The sequence below is a fragment of the Eupeodes corollae genome, chromosome 2, assembly GCF_945859685.1.
Source record: "Eupeodes corollae chromosome 2, idEupCoro1.1, whole genome shotgun sequence".
In the NCBI taxonomy this organism is placed as follows: domain Eukaryota; kingdom Metazoa; phylum Arthropoda; class Insecta; order Diptera; family Syrphidae; genus Eupeodes; species Eupeodes corollae.
The window spans coordinates 154,271,526-154,283,716 of NC_079148.1; the positions used below are offsets into that span (position 1 = coordinate 154,271,526).

Genomic DNA, 12,191 nt, shown 5'->3' on the forward strand with positions numbered 1-12,191 from the left:
GTCCCAATATTCCTTTTGGTTTTTCTTTGAAGAACCCAACTATCGCAACACCTCTCGTTTTTGTACTGATTTTTATTAGTTCTCTTGCAGCTGAATAAAAATGCATGGATTCATGTTATTTTATAAAAGAAATGAACTTACAATGATTTATTTTTTGACATTTCTTTTACATAAGATTCGACCTTTTCTCACACAATATGAAAGTTCGACAAAAAAAGCACGAATGACGTTCAAGTCAACGGACATTCGATAGCTTCGAAAACTTTATGATATTTAATTCGCCAGCGGTAATACAAATTTCTCACACTCACACGTTTATTCATTCGACTCGGCAATGGGCTATAGGGGTATTTGTATGTTGATAGCTTTGTAGTCCACATAGCCAAGCAGTGGTTGTGACGACCTGTTAAAGATAGTGAATTCGAGTTTAACACCACTAATTTTTGCAGTACATAGGATCGCCGCTTAACTTGTTTTTTAAATTTATTTGTACATATTTAAAAAATGAGATGTCATCGCAAAAACGATTAAAACATGTTTTATAAAAAGTCAGGGATATGTGAAATAAAATCGCGTTAATGTAACCTCGATTGAATTTCTTAAAAAATAAAAAAAACTAATTTTTCGGCCTCTAAAATGGCCTAACCCCTTAAAAAAAACGATATGAAAAAAAAAAAGGAAAATGATGATTATGAAATTTTGTCTAAAGGAACAAAAACTAAAGGTGAACCTACTATCCAAAGTGTATGCTATAATTAAGTTTAGTTACAGAAGAAATTTCCTTTAAGTACATTAATTGGACTTTGTTAATTGTTTTTTATCTACTTTTTTTATAACTTTATTTAGTAAAAGTTTTAAGTGTTTACTATTACGTATTACACAAAATTGTTGTTAAATAATGTTTAATGTATTGGTTTTCTTTTTTTTTTATTTTTGTCATCATTAAACTGTATTCACGTTCAACAGAAGCTTATTTTCAGTCATCCACAGAGAAAAATATTAATTAAATCCTATTAAATAACAATAATTAATATTTAAGAAAAATAATTGTTAATACAGCTAAAGTTACAAAAATAAACGCAAACAAAATCTACTTAAAAAAAAGAATAAAACAAACTATACCAAAATTAATAATACACAATTGTTTTTTAAAAAGATATAATAAACTATGTTGTATAAAAAGTTGTGTATTTATCTGCTTTCCGAGGAATAATTTTCTGTTTTCTGTTTTCGTTTTTGAAACCAAACCAATTTACAAATTTAACTTAATTTAAGATGTATACATTTTTATTATATTGTATTTAGATATTATAATAACAAATTATGTTTTCACAAATAATTTAAATTAAAAATATTAAAATTGCGAAAATAACAACTAAAACACAGGAAAGATGTTTAAAAATAATTATACAAAATTCCAAATGTTTGACAAGCTAAAAAAAAATCAAAAATTAAAGTAAACCCGAAATGATAGTTCTTCTCTTCCGTTCTTCCTATAGAAGCTGCTAAAGAAGTCCGGAATCATTACACCTTTTGTGATTAGCAGTTTGTGTTTTTTTTTCTACTAAATTGTGTATATATATTTTTGTTTAATTTGATTTTGTTTGAATGATTGATTTTTGTTTGAGTGCGCGAATTGATTATTAGTTTTGTTTGTTAAAATATTTCGATGTATGTGGAAATTTATCTTCTTTAAAATCAGTGTCGGTTTTGAGGCGTTCTTTAACACCGGAACGAAGAGTTTCACAGAATGAAGCTTGCACTGTTGTGTCTGTGGCAATTGCATTGGAAATTTCATCGACACTTTGGGTAGGATTCGATGAGGATGGATTTTGAAGACCAGTCGTTTGGATTGCACGTCGAACACTCTCTGCAAGCAAGGATTTGACATCATGTGGTGGTTTCGTACTTTGGATAAGCTTTCGCCTTTTAGCAGACATTCCCGAAATGTATGCATCTGAAAATGGTGGCTGTGGTGCCTTTAAAAAAAAAGAAAGAAAGAATATAATTTAATAATAGAGACTCTCATTTTGAGAAAGTTAATAGATTCTTATGGAACTTATATGATACATACATTCTCTCGTGGGTGTAGGGTAATATCTCTTGTTATAACTGGGAGCCAGGCTGCTGGGAAGCTTCTGTGCCATGTGTGATTTCCAACAATCACTGGTTGGACTTCTTCTTCGGGCTGAGGTGGTGGAGTAGACATCTCAAAGTGGCTACTTGATGAAGATGAACCCGAAGCAGAATCTGTATCCATAGGCTAAGAAAAAGAAGACAAATCAATCTTAAATGTTCTTTATATACAAAAATCTATCCACTTACTGTTACTTCATTATTTGAAGTTGTCTTATTATTTGCATCTCTCGAGACTAAAAACCGTTTAACATCTTCCAGCAAGGGTGCAGTGACAGTATCAGAGTTTCGGTCTTTTATCTGAATACTCAAAAATGTCAATGCTTCACCTTTAAAGCCTGCAATTATTGAAATCAATGATTAAATTCAAAATCTCTTTCCCCAATTTCTTTTTTTTTCTTACGTTTACGAATTGCAAGCAAAACGACATTTTTAATTTGTCCCCAGTAAAGTTCCGCATTTATTTGTCCCACACAAACGAATAAAATAACAAACAAACGATCAAACAACAATCTGAACTCCGAACGCAAGCGGGATTCAAAGTCATTGATGTCCGAGGAATCGTTGATAAGATTAATAATCAGGGGCACACTCACACGAACTAATTTCTCAACCGAAGCCCTCGAATTGTATTCTTGCATATCGTACTGAGGCAAAAATATCAGAATTTCGTTTAGATATTGGATTGCTCTCTCAACAGCTGCCGACATGCCAACTTCGGATACTGGTGAACCATCAAACATTGTCGAAGCGATAAAAGAATTGAGTTGGCTTCGCAGGGAATTGCGTGTGAAATTTGTTTGCCCAGCACTAGGGGAAACGGACGCTCTGCTGCTGCTACTACTACGCACCGAAGGAGACGGAGAGCGAGTTGATGCGGTAGATGAGGCAATTCCATCTAAATTGCCAGGCGATGAAGTCGAATTTGGACGTCGGACACGACGTAGAATACGAGTTTGCACACGTGGTGGCGCAAAAGGTTGAGTTACACTATTATTGTTGTTGTTGGTGCCATTTTCACGTGCCTCAGGATCGCGAATGTGATGACTATTGCAAGGTAAAAATCTGCACAGAGACAAAAATAAAGAAATAAGACTCAAAATTTTCTTTAACTTTCCTAGATGTGTAATTAGTTTTTACCTGTCAAACGATGATAACATATTCGCTGGTATCACGCGACTATTCCAAGCCGATGGAATATTTGCAACTTGAACTTGTGGACGAGCTGTAGAGCGTGTTTGAGTCGCTGTTGTTGGATGTGTGGTTGTATCGACACGAGCTTGATTTAAACCAGTTGAATTTGAATTTGAATCTGATGTGGTAGCGGTGCTAGATGCTGCCGCATTTGTTGTTGCTGCTGTTGCTTCGGTTGAAGAAGTTTCCGTTGACTGCGAAGTTGTCGATGTTTGCGTAGTGTTTGGAGCTGTTGAAGAAGCTTGCGTTGCTGAAGGACGCATATTTGCATTCAATGGTACACCTATCGAGAGAATACTCGGTGCATTTATTTGAACATGGAAATCCGCATCAATTGGGGCTGAATTGACAACAGCTTGAATAAGTCGTGCAACTTGGAGTTGATGATTAGCTAAAGAAGGACACCAAATTGTTTATTTTAATATAATGAATTGATCTATAGAACGTATGGCAATTAACAAAGAAAAACAATTAATTATATTAAAAAATGAAGTAGTTAAAATAAAAGCATTGAGAACAAAACAACACAAAAAATAAACTAAATTCCTACTCAAAACAAAAAAATAATGAATGATGAACATATCAGATTGCGTCATATAAAAATAGGACGCATAATCTCCTTTATCAGGAAAAGGCTCTCTATTTATTGTGTGAGTTCTTATTTTCTGTTTGTGTAAATCTGGTTTTCACAGCTCTTTTACGTTTCGTTTTTTTTTGTGTCACTGTCAAACTTTTTTAGTTTAGTCTATAATTTTCGGATGAATCGTCTTAAAAACGAAAAATGCTAGTACATTATTGAATTTTGTAATCAAAATGGATGCTCTGTTCAGAAAGTTCAAGAATTGAAGCCAAATAACCTGCCATAACGTCAAACTTTTGCTGAATGGGCTTTAACAAATTTGGTTCGGATAGCTGACGGAACTATGACTATTAAGGCTCATATCTGTAGCAACAAGCTTGCATGGGTTAACGCACTAGAAGCCAAAGTGCCAAAAATAAAAGCATTTTCCTTGTTAAGTTCCACACATTTGAAATGCATGGCCTATAGGTTTTTACCCTGTGGTCGATAATGGCGAAATAGAAACGCAAAACAAATAAGTATCTAAGTTTTTCTCCTCCCAAAAACTATTTTAAACTTGGACTAAGGAACTTTCTGTATCTAAATCACCACTTTACACACTTGATAATTGGTTAACTTCCTTAACTAGTCACTAATGGTTAAACACTCAGCAATGCTGAACTCAAAACAAATTTTTCTACAACACAACTCACACAAAAAATGTGATTAATGAAGACAATATACATTAAATAAACATACGAACGAAAACTGCTCTTGGAGCAAGATCAAATACGACCTCAACTTCATTTTCATCTAAAATAAAAAATATAAGAAAGATAATAAAGAATAAAGCAGCAGGAAATACCAAAAAGTACCAAGAAACTAAATTAAAGGAAGTAATTACAACAAACCTGATAAGCCTTGAAGAGGCGAAGATGCATTGGCAGCTTGCCCACCATTTGGAGCATTAGCAGGTGTGGATGGTGGGGTAGCAGTAGCTCCTTCTGCACTCACAGTATTGCCATTATCTGGTGAATCTTCAGCAGCTGCCGACGTTGAGGCGGTAGCCGTAGCGTTCGCTGTCGCATTACCAGGAGCAGATGCAGAAGCAGTAGTAGCAGGGGTAGAACTAGCCGAAGCAGGTGTTTGTTGCCTTGGAGTTGATGATCCAGTTTGAATAGTGATTGGCCCATTGCCCGATGGATTATAGGTCGTGTAGTTATTGGAGCTGACATAACCACTTTGTTCGACCAAAATTGGACGACAACACAAGTAACGTGGTGCTGGTCGTGATACATCCAACATTAAGTCCGAAATAGCATGCTGAGCATGTGACAGATAGTGGAAAGCCTCCGAAACTCGATCGAAGAGCCTTTGAGTATTCTCACGACCAGTATTGTCCTGTAAATATTTTTTTTTTAAGTGAATGAGAATATTAAAAAAAATAGACTCGTTGAAAATTCTTACATTTTCTTCAAATGTCGGTTCGTTTTGCAGCAACTCATAATACTGATCAATGAAGGGATTCAAACGCGCCTGAACTGTTCGCATTTGTTGAATAACTTGAGCTAACACATGTGTTCCGGTCCGTTGACGACTTGGACTCTGACCAGTGGCGTTTGTTGTGGATGCTGCAGCAGCAGGACCACTCTCATCTCTCTGCGCATTGGGTTCACCAGTACTCAGTTCAGGTGCATTTTCCTCGACTTCAGCATTTGTATTATCCTCGGAAGGAGTTTCATCCATTGGTTCAACAGTAACAACACCTGAATCTCCACCCGTCATACTTGAAGTTTCAGCATCAGCCTCAGGCGTCTCAGAACCACTTGGATTAAATACATTGGGTAATTGGACAACTGTAAGATTAGCATTGCCGTTTTGACGTAGGGCTGCGGAAACAGCACCTTGCAGAGCTTCGACGATGTTTTGAGTTTGATTTTGTTGAATGTCCGTGATGCCAACTTCGACTACGGTTGACTCCATAGTCCAACGACCTTGAGCCAAAATGTCAAGTGATGTATTATTGAGACCCTAAAATTATAAAGCCAAAAAGAAAAATATCGTAAATGAAGCTTGTGAAATTGGAATATGTATTTTTCAAGTTACCCTTTCTGGATCTTCCAAGTAAGCTGCGATGTTATTAGCACAATTGAGCATATGCCTGGCAACAGTTATTCTGTTCATGCAGAAAGACGAGGAGGAAGATGTTAACGGATTGATTGTTGTTTGCGGATTTTGCTATTCAAAAAAATATAAACATATTAACTTGTTTTTTTAAACTACTCCCTAAAAACTTACAACTCCAGCATTCATCGGAATCGCCATTGCACCAACCACCATGCCATCCAAAGCTCGGAAAAGTGGGGAATTTCGCATTCCCCGAGATTCTGAACGTCTGATTCCAACTCCGCTGGTCGTGTTTGTTGTAGTCCGGGTGGATGGTGGAGGCCTTTCGGCCACATGCACCACTTTTCCATCGACATCTAGTAAAACATTAAAAGTAAAACATGAATAAAACAACTCAATATAAGGCCCTATTATGAATCTGATCAAAAATTAAATGCAATAACAACTTAATTAATTCCTAAGGAATCATTTGAACAGCTTTTAAGTTCTTATTATTCGAGAAAAGAAAACATTTCGAGGGAAAATTTTATTTAGAACACAACTGCCCTTAAGTGAAAAGTCAAATTTTATTCGTACCATATTCCTTGACTTGTTTATCATCGGCCAATACTCGTCCACAATAAATTATTCGTTGCTGCTCGGCGGCAATGTTTGTCTTCTCAGCAATTTTATCCTTAAATTGTCTTATTGTTATCTGTACAAGAATAAATAGAGAAAGAATTTTTATTTGGGTTTTTTATTATTGAAAATAACTATTACAATAATTATACATAATTTTATTGATTGTTTCAGAAAAAGATAGCATTGTCAAAATATACAGTGGTGGACAAGATTTTAGCACACTTATTTAATGAAATGAAAAATCTTGTATTTAAAATTTTCTGTTGCACTGAAAGCTGCAAGTTTATTTTATTTATATGCAATATGGTGGGATATTTATTTTTACCGAAAAGAACATTTTTCAAGTTATACCTGTAAAAAAGAAATTGCAAAATATGTTAAAAAGAACTTCTTTTACCTGGACATTTGTTTAGCACATTTTTAGTTTTAGATGGATAACTTTTAATGTATCCAACTTACCATCATGGAGGATTCTTTAATTGTTAGGGAATCCTTTCTTTTTTATGAATGCACCGATTTTTCTAGGCAAACTTTCAACCTAATCCACACATTGTTGTCTTGGAATGCCATGCATCTTGAATAAACTGACATAATTCTTGCAAATTTTTCGGCTTTCTTTTTTCATATCACAAATTTTCTATCGTGTCAAGACCGGGATATTGCGTTGCCCACTTTAGAACGTTAATTTTAATGACCTCCAAGCAATTCTTCACAAATTGTGATGTATGCTTAGGGTCATTATCATGCACAAATCTCCTTAGAAGTGGTAAATTTTGGCACTGGAACTCTGAAATGGATCTTTGGGTGACAAACGATAAATTATTTTGTCTTCTTTTGGTGTGGTCTTCCTTTTACGAGAACATTGCTCGAGATTTAGAATGGTTCCAAAATCTCAAAATGCCGAAGCGTATTGTAAACCAATTTTCTGGAGCACTTCAACAGAAACTATCCCTTCCTTGTCTTTCATCTGCAAAATCTTTTTTCGTTTATCTTCTGAGCACCATTGTCCTTTTGCCACTACTGTTTAAGTACATTTTGATTTATTTAATAAGTTGATATTAACAAATACCGTATTATCTCGAAAAGTGCACTTTTGTTCAACTAAAAGGATTAAAAAATTAATTATGACTAAAATGTGCTAAATTTATGTCCAGCTAAAAATAGTTTGATTTACGAACTTATGCAGTAATCTCAAAACGCAAACAAATTTATTTATTTAGAGTAACAGTTTTTAGTTTTTAATATGCTTTTAAAAAGCCAACATGAAATTAAAAGTTGCTTAGAACAAAACTTATATAAGTAAAATAAAGATATTTCTTAACTTCTTCAAGTATGCTTAATTTTTGTTCATCACTGTAACTTGAATACTGTGAATTTAAACGTCGCATAGGTGGTCGAAAAAAGTTATTGTTTGCTGTTGTCATTCTTTTTTAGCATTCGCAAGGAAAGTGAAAGGTTCTTCTTCCATATTCCTTTCTTTACAAACTCTACATAAATAAGATGAGCTTATACCCAATCTATTCAATTTATTCTTGCGTACCTATCAATTGGGATTATTGATGTGGGTACCTATTAAATTGCGACTTTTTAGCATACCTATCAATTGGGATTATTGAGTCATGTTTAGTTGTAAAATGTAGCTATTTTTTTATTTGGAAATATTCGGATAGACTTAATATCCTGCAAGCTTCCAAGGCAGACCATCAGTTACTCCTAATTTCTAGGAACCTTTTTTAAAATTTCCGATTTATTCGTGCATAAGTCATTGCTGCAATTTGGCTGTAATGAAGCATTGATACGTTTTTGTCTACTTTTTTTGCTCCTTCATTTCCTGTAATGTCACAATGTCCTGAAATGGTAATCGTGTAAGCTTTGCTGTGTAAATGGCGGAGAAGGCCTTGATTGCTGCTTGGCTATCCATGAATAGTCTTTGTTTATTATATTAAAACCTGTTTGGCTTTAAATAGTCTATTTAAATTTTAAATTATAAAAAACGAGATACAAAATAACCAATAATATCCAAGAAGTAAGGAAACTATTAGCTTCGATTTTGAGAGTATAATCTGTTCTATCTAACAATATAATTGAATTTTTGTATGTTGCCATTAAGATTTTTTGTTTGAACGATGTGTTCATTTCCCAGTCTTTAATATTTATTTTTAATTAAAAGATCGAAAAACAACTAACTCCTTCTACCTCAAAACATTACTTTTACAGTGATGTTTCTAATTGTTTCGAATAATTTTTGTGTGAATGGGGTTTTAAAAGGTAGGTGGAGGTGCATTCAAGACACATACATACAAACACAATTGTTTCCAATCAGATAGAACGTGATTGGTGGACCTCAATTATCGAGCTCGGTCTTCGTTTTCTTCCAACATTATTCATCTCCTTAATTTCTCCCCCAAAATAAATGCGGAAAATTACGACAAATTTCACAGGGAAACATTGTTCATAATAGCATAATTTGCTAGAGGAACTTCGAAAACCATAGGTTAGGTTAAAGTGGTTGCGGATACAGAATCCACACACTTAGGCTAAAAAAAAGCCCCATCGTGATACCACATGAATCCAGAGAATTACTTCTTACTAGTTGAACCATGTTGAGCTTTTTATAAAGCGAAGGAGATATTTGATATCCTTATTAGCTAGTTTACTGGGATTACCAAAAAGGTAGTCTCCCAGATGAAGTCTGCGTCTTAGTGAAAGAGCTGGGCAAGAGCAGAGAAGATGAGAGAATGTTTCCTCTTCTTTCCCGTCCATACAGCTCCTGCAGAAGTCATTTGAGGCTACACCAAGTCGTATTGCGTGTCTGCCTATAAGACAGTCTCCCGTAAGGACATCCTTTAGGGAGCTAATATGAAGTCTGCTTTGATATAACAAGTCTTAAGATCGCTTTAGGTCTAGTAAAGACCATATGAGTTTTGTGGCTGCGCGCGTTGGTAAATTCTGCTACCTAGAGTTTGTTATCGTAAGAGCTGTTTCTTTAAGCAGAAGTTTACGTGCAGCTATCGGTATACCTATCTTCTTCCTTTCAGGTGAAATAGGTATGACGGTTCCATTTTTAGCGAGTTCATCGGCTCTACAACTTCCTGTGATGTCTCTGTGGCCGGCACCCAATGTTTAATTGCTGCGCCATCTCCATAAGAGACAATCGAGAATCGAGGGCCGTTTGAGATTTGGTAGAGACACCGTCAAGAGATTTAATAGCAGCCTGACTGTCAGAGAAGACGCGTTGATATCACGTTTTGTCTTAGCCAGGGGAGGACCTCTTTGATCGATAAATTTCCGCTTGGAAGACGCTACAATGATTAGGGAGGCGGAAAAAGATGCTTAGAATAAGCTTCTCTGAGTAAGTACCAACTCCCTCATTTGTCTTGGATCCATCTGTATACAAATGAATGCTTTTGTCATCCAGGAGTTTTTTGCCTTCCCATTCATCTTTGGATGAAATTGATACCTGGAAATTTTTTTTTCAAATTGGGGTTAAGGAATAGTGTAGCCTATGTAATTTGGTATAGAACCAAAGAGGTTCAAAATGATGGAGTGCCCACATTGTTGTTGGTCCTTTGAAATGACGCGTTGAGTCTTATAGCTGTACATGCTGCCACTTGTTTGCTAAAGATGTGGAGGGATGTCAGATGGAGGAGAGTGTCTAACGCTGCTGAGGGTGTGGTTCTCAATGACCCGCTTATGCAGAGACATGCAGTGCGTTGGACTCTGCTGAGTTTGTCGTAGTATGTGACTTTCTCTAGTGCAGTATGTCTCCATGACGGAAAGATGCTCTTTTCCAGTTTGTAATAAACTGTATTAAAAAAGTTTTAACTAGTAACCATGAAAATAAGAATACCCCGTGTTGTAATATTAAAATTTCCGGCTGTACAATTGCAGATAACTTTAATACTTACTTAATCGTGGCTAGAACAATGAGAAAGTAGATTTCTTGGATGAAAAGAAAACAACGACAACCTTAATGGAGTTGTGGGATAGAACAAAGTGTGATTAAAAAATATCAAAAAGGAGGAGGAGAAAGAGGCCGAGGCCGACCAAATTTTGGAGTCATTATTTGTTCATCATCGTTTAAAATACTTAATTTCTTCAGATCAACTTATTTGAAGACTATACTTTAGAATGGGGTTTCTCATCCAGTCCCATAGGTTGCACAATAGAATCTCCAGTTCGCAGTACATCAATACCCTAGTAATCTATTAATTTATGTATCAGATTCCTCTTTTCCCAAACAAACTTAACCTTCTTTATGTTTATACGAATAGGTATAGAGGTAAGATGGAAGCCCTATTCTATTAGCATTCTTGTTTTTCCCCTGGCGCTGGCGGTTTTGTGTTTTGTTCCCTTTTTTTTGTTTAAATACAAATGCAAAATATAATTTTGCATATCTCTGTTTCTTGTTCATCTTATGTCAAATTTCTTCCACCAGCCATTCTGTGTATACCTACTACAGGAAAACAAATGGTCGTGACTCACCCACCCGTAACTTACCTCTAACTCATCTTACCGATCGAAAAACAGAGAAAAGAAAAAAAGAAAATGCATTTTCGAAAGCAAAAATCGATTAACTAGAAGATTAACAATATTAAATCGAAAATCGAACCACTTAACTTACCTCATTGTCAATGCTGAATTCGTGTGTTTGGGAGTCCAGAGTCTTCACTTTAAGATTTATAATCATTTTGAAATTTCTTTTGGAATACGCTTTCTGGAATTTGCTACTGGGATAATGTTGGTGGTGCGTGGATTTGCGTTTATAGATCCTCGTTCAAGTCTACGCTAACGCTTTTGTATGTTAAACTATATTTGATTGGATTTTTATAAGTTAAAAGGACGATTTTTTAAGTTTATTTCCTTTGTAGATAAAAAGTATGTGGTTTGGATGACGAAAAGTGGAACTGATAGTGATAGTGGTCACAAAACATAACCTCCAAAACTGAGCTGTCACTTTTTGTCACCTTATTTTAGGTTTTATTTTATTTACGACTTTTTGTTTTAGAAGAAAAGAGATCACATATATATTCCTTTGTCACTCACGCAAAAAGATGACTGGAGACAGAGTATAGAAAAAATGTTTGGTAGGATTTTTTCCAATGTGAAATAGACCGTAAAAAACACTCCTGCTTAGAAATTACACTATTGAGAACTTTTCTGACGGTTTCAATATTATTTTAATGTAAAATTATTTGATTAATTTCCGGTTTTTCTACTAGAAAATTTAATTCAAAGCTAAGTAACTCGGGGAGTTTTTCTTGGGCACGGCAGGCACGGTACACGGTTGACTTTTAATATTGTCCACTTTCCATCCACAATTTCGCAAATTAGAAGTAGAATGGGCTTACATGTGGCAGTGTTTTGTGGAATGTAAATAATTGTGGAACGTGGAGAAAGGTTGCGCATTGATTTTTAGACTATGCAACTTTTTATGTGCTTTTAACTTTTTTGTAAATATAATTGGAATTTCAATACACAAAATATTGGATTAACGCGAAAGAAAGCAAGTTTCTAAAATCTGATTGGACAGGTGGAAAAAATTACTTTCTAA

At 35.0% G+C, this 12,191-nt stretch overlaps 1 protein-coding gene across 2 annotated transcripts; it reads right to left on the reverse strand.

Moving 5' to 3' along the window:
* Positions 1-810: 810 nt before the first annotated feature.
* LOC129945324 (large proline-rich protein BAG6) lies at positions 811-11,921 on the reverse strand. Of its 2 annotated transcripts, XM_056054992.1 has the most exons (13): positions 11,684-11,921; positions 11,262-11,446; positions 6,593-6,710; positions 6,188-6,372; positions 5,996-6,127; positions 5,357-5,920; positions 4,801-5,290; positions 4,649-4,702; positions 3,277-3,721; positions 2,540-3,201; positions 2,326-2,474; positions 2,075-2,263; positions 811-1,979 (listed from the first exon to the last, which is right to left on the reverse strand). In XM_056054992.1, exons 2-13 carry the CDS (start codon positions 11,325-11,327, stop codon positions 1,644-1,646), a joined length of 3,390 nt encoding a protein of 1,129 aa, XP_055910967.1. In that variant the 5' UTR covers positions 11,328-11,446; positions 11,684-11,921; the 3' UTR covers positions 811-1,643. The 2 variants fall into 2 exon arrangements, with proteins under 2 accessions (XP_055910967.1, XP_055910968.1); XM_056054993.1 differs by lacking the exon at positions 4,649-4,702 and having other exon boundaries at positions 11,262-11,921.
* Positions 11,922-12,191: the final 270 nt, after the last annotated feature.

Bases quoted from the DNA above. Each gene is read 5' to 3' on its own strand.
- LOC129945324 (XM_056054992.1), bottom strand. From the start codon at position 11,327: ATGATTATAAATCTTAAAGTGAAGACTCTGGACTCCCAAACACACGAA. The intron at 6,711-11,261 runs GTAAGTTAAGTG...ATTCTTGTACAG, and splicing joins AATTCAGCATTGACAATGAG to ATAACAATAAGACAATTTAA. The intron at 5,921-5,995 runs GTAACTTGAAAA...TTATAATTTTAG, and splicing joins ACTTGGAAGATCCAGAAAGG to GGTCTCAATAATACATCACT.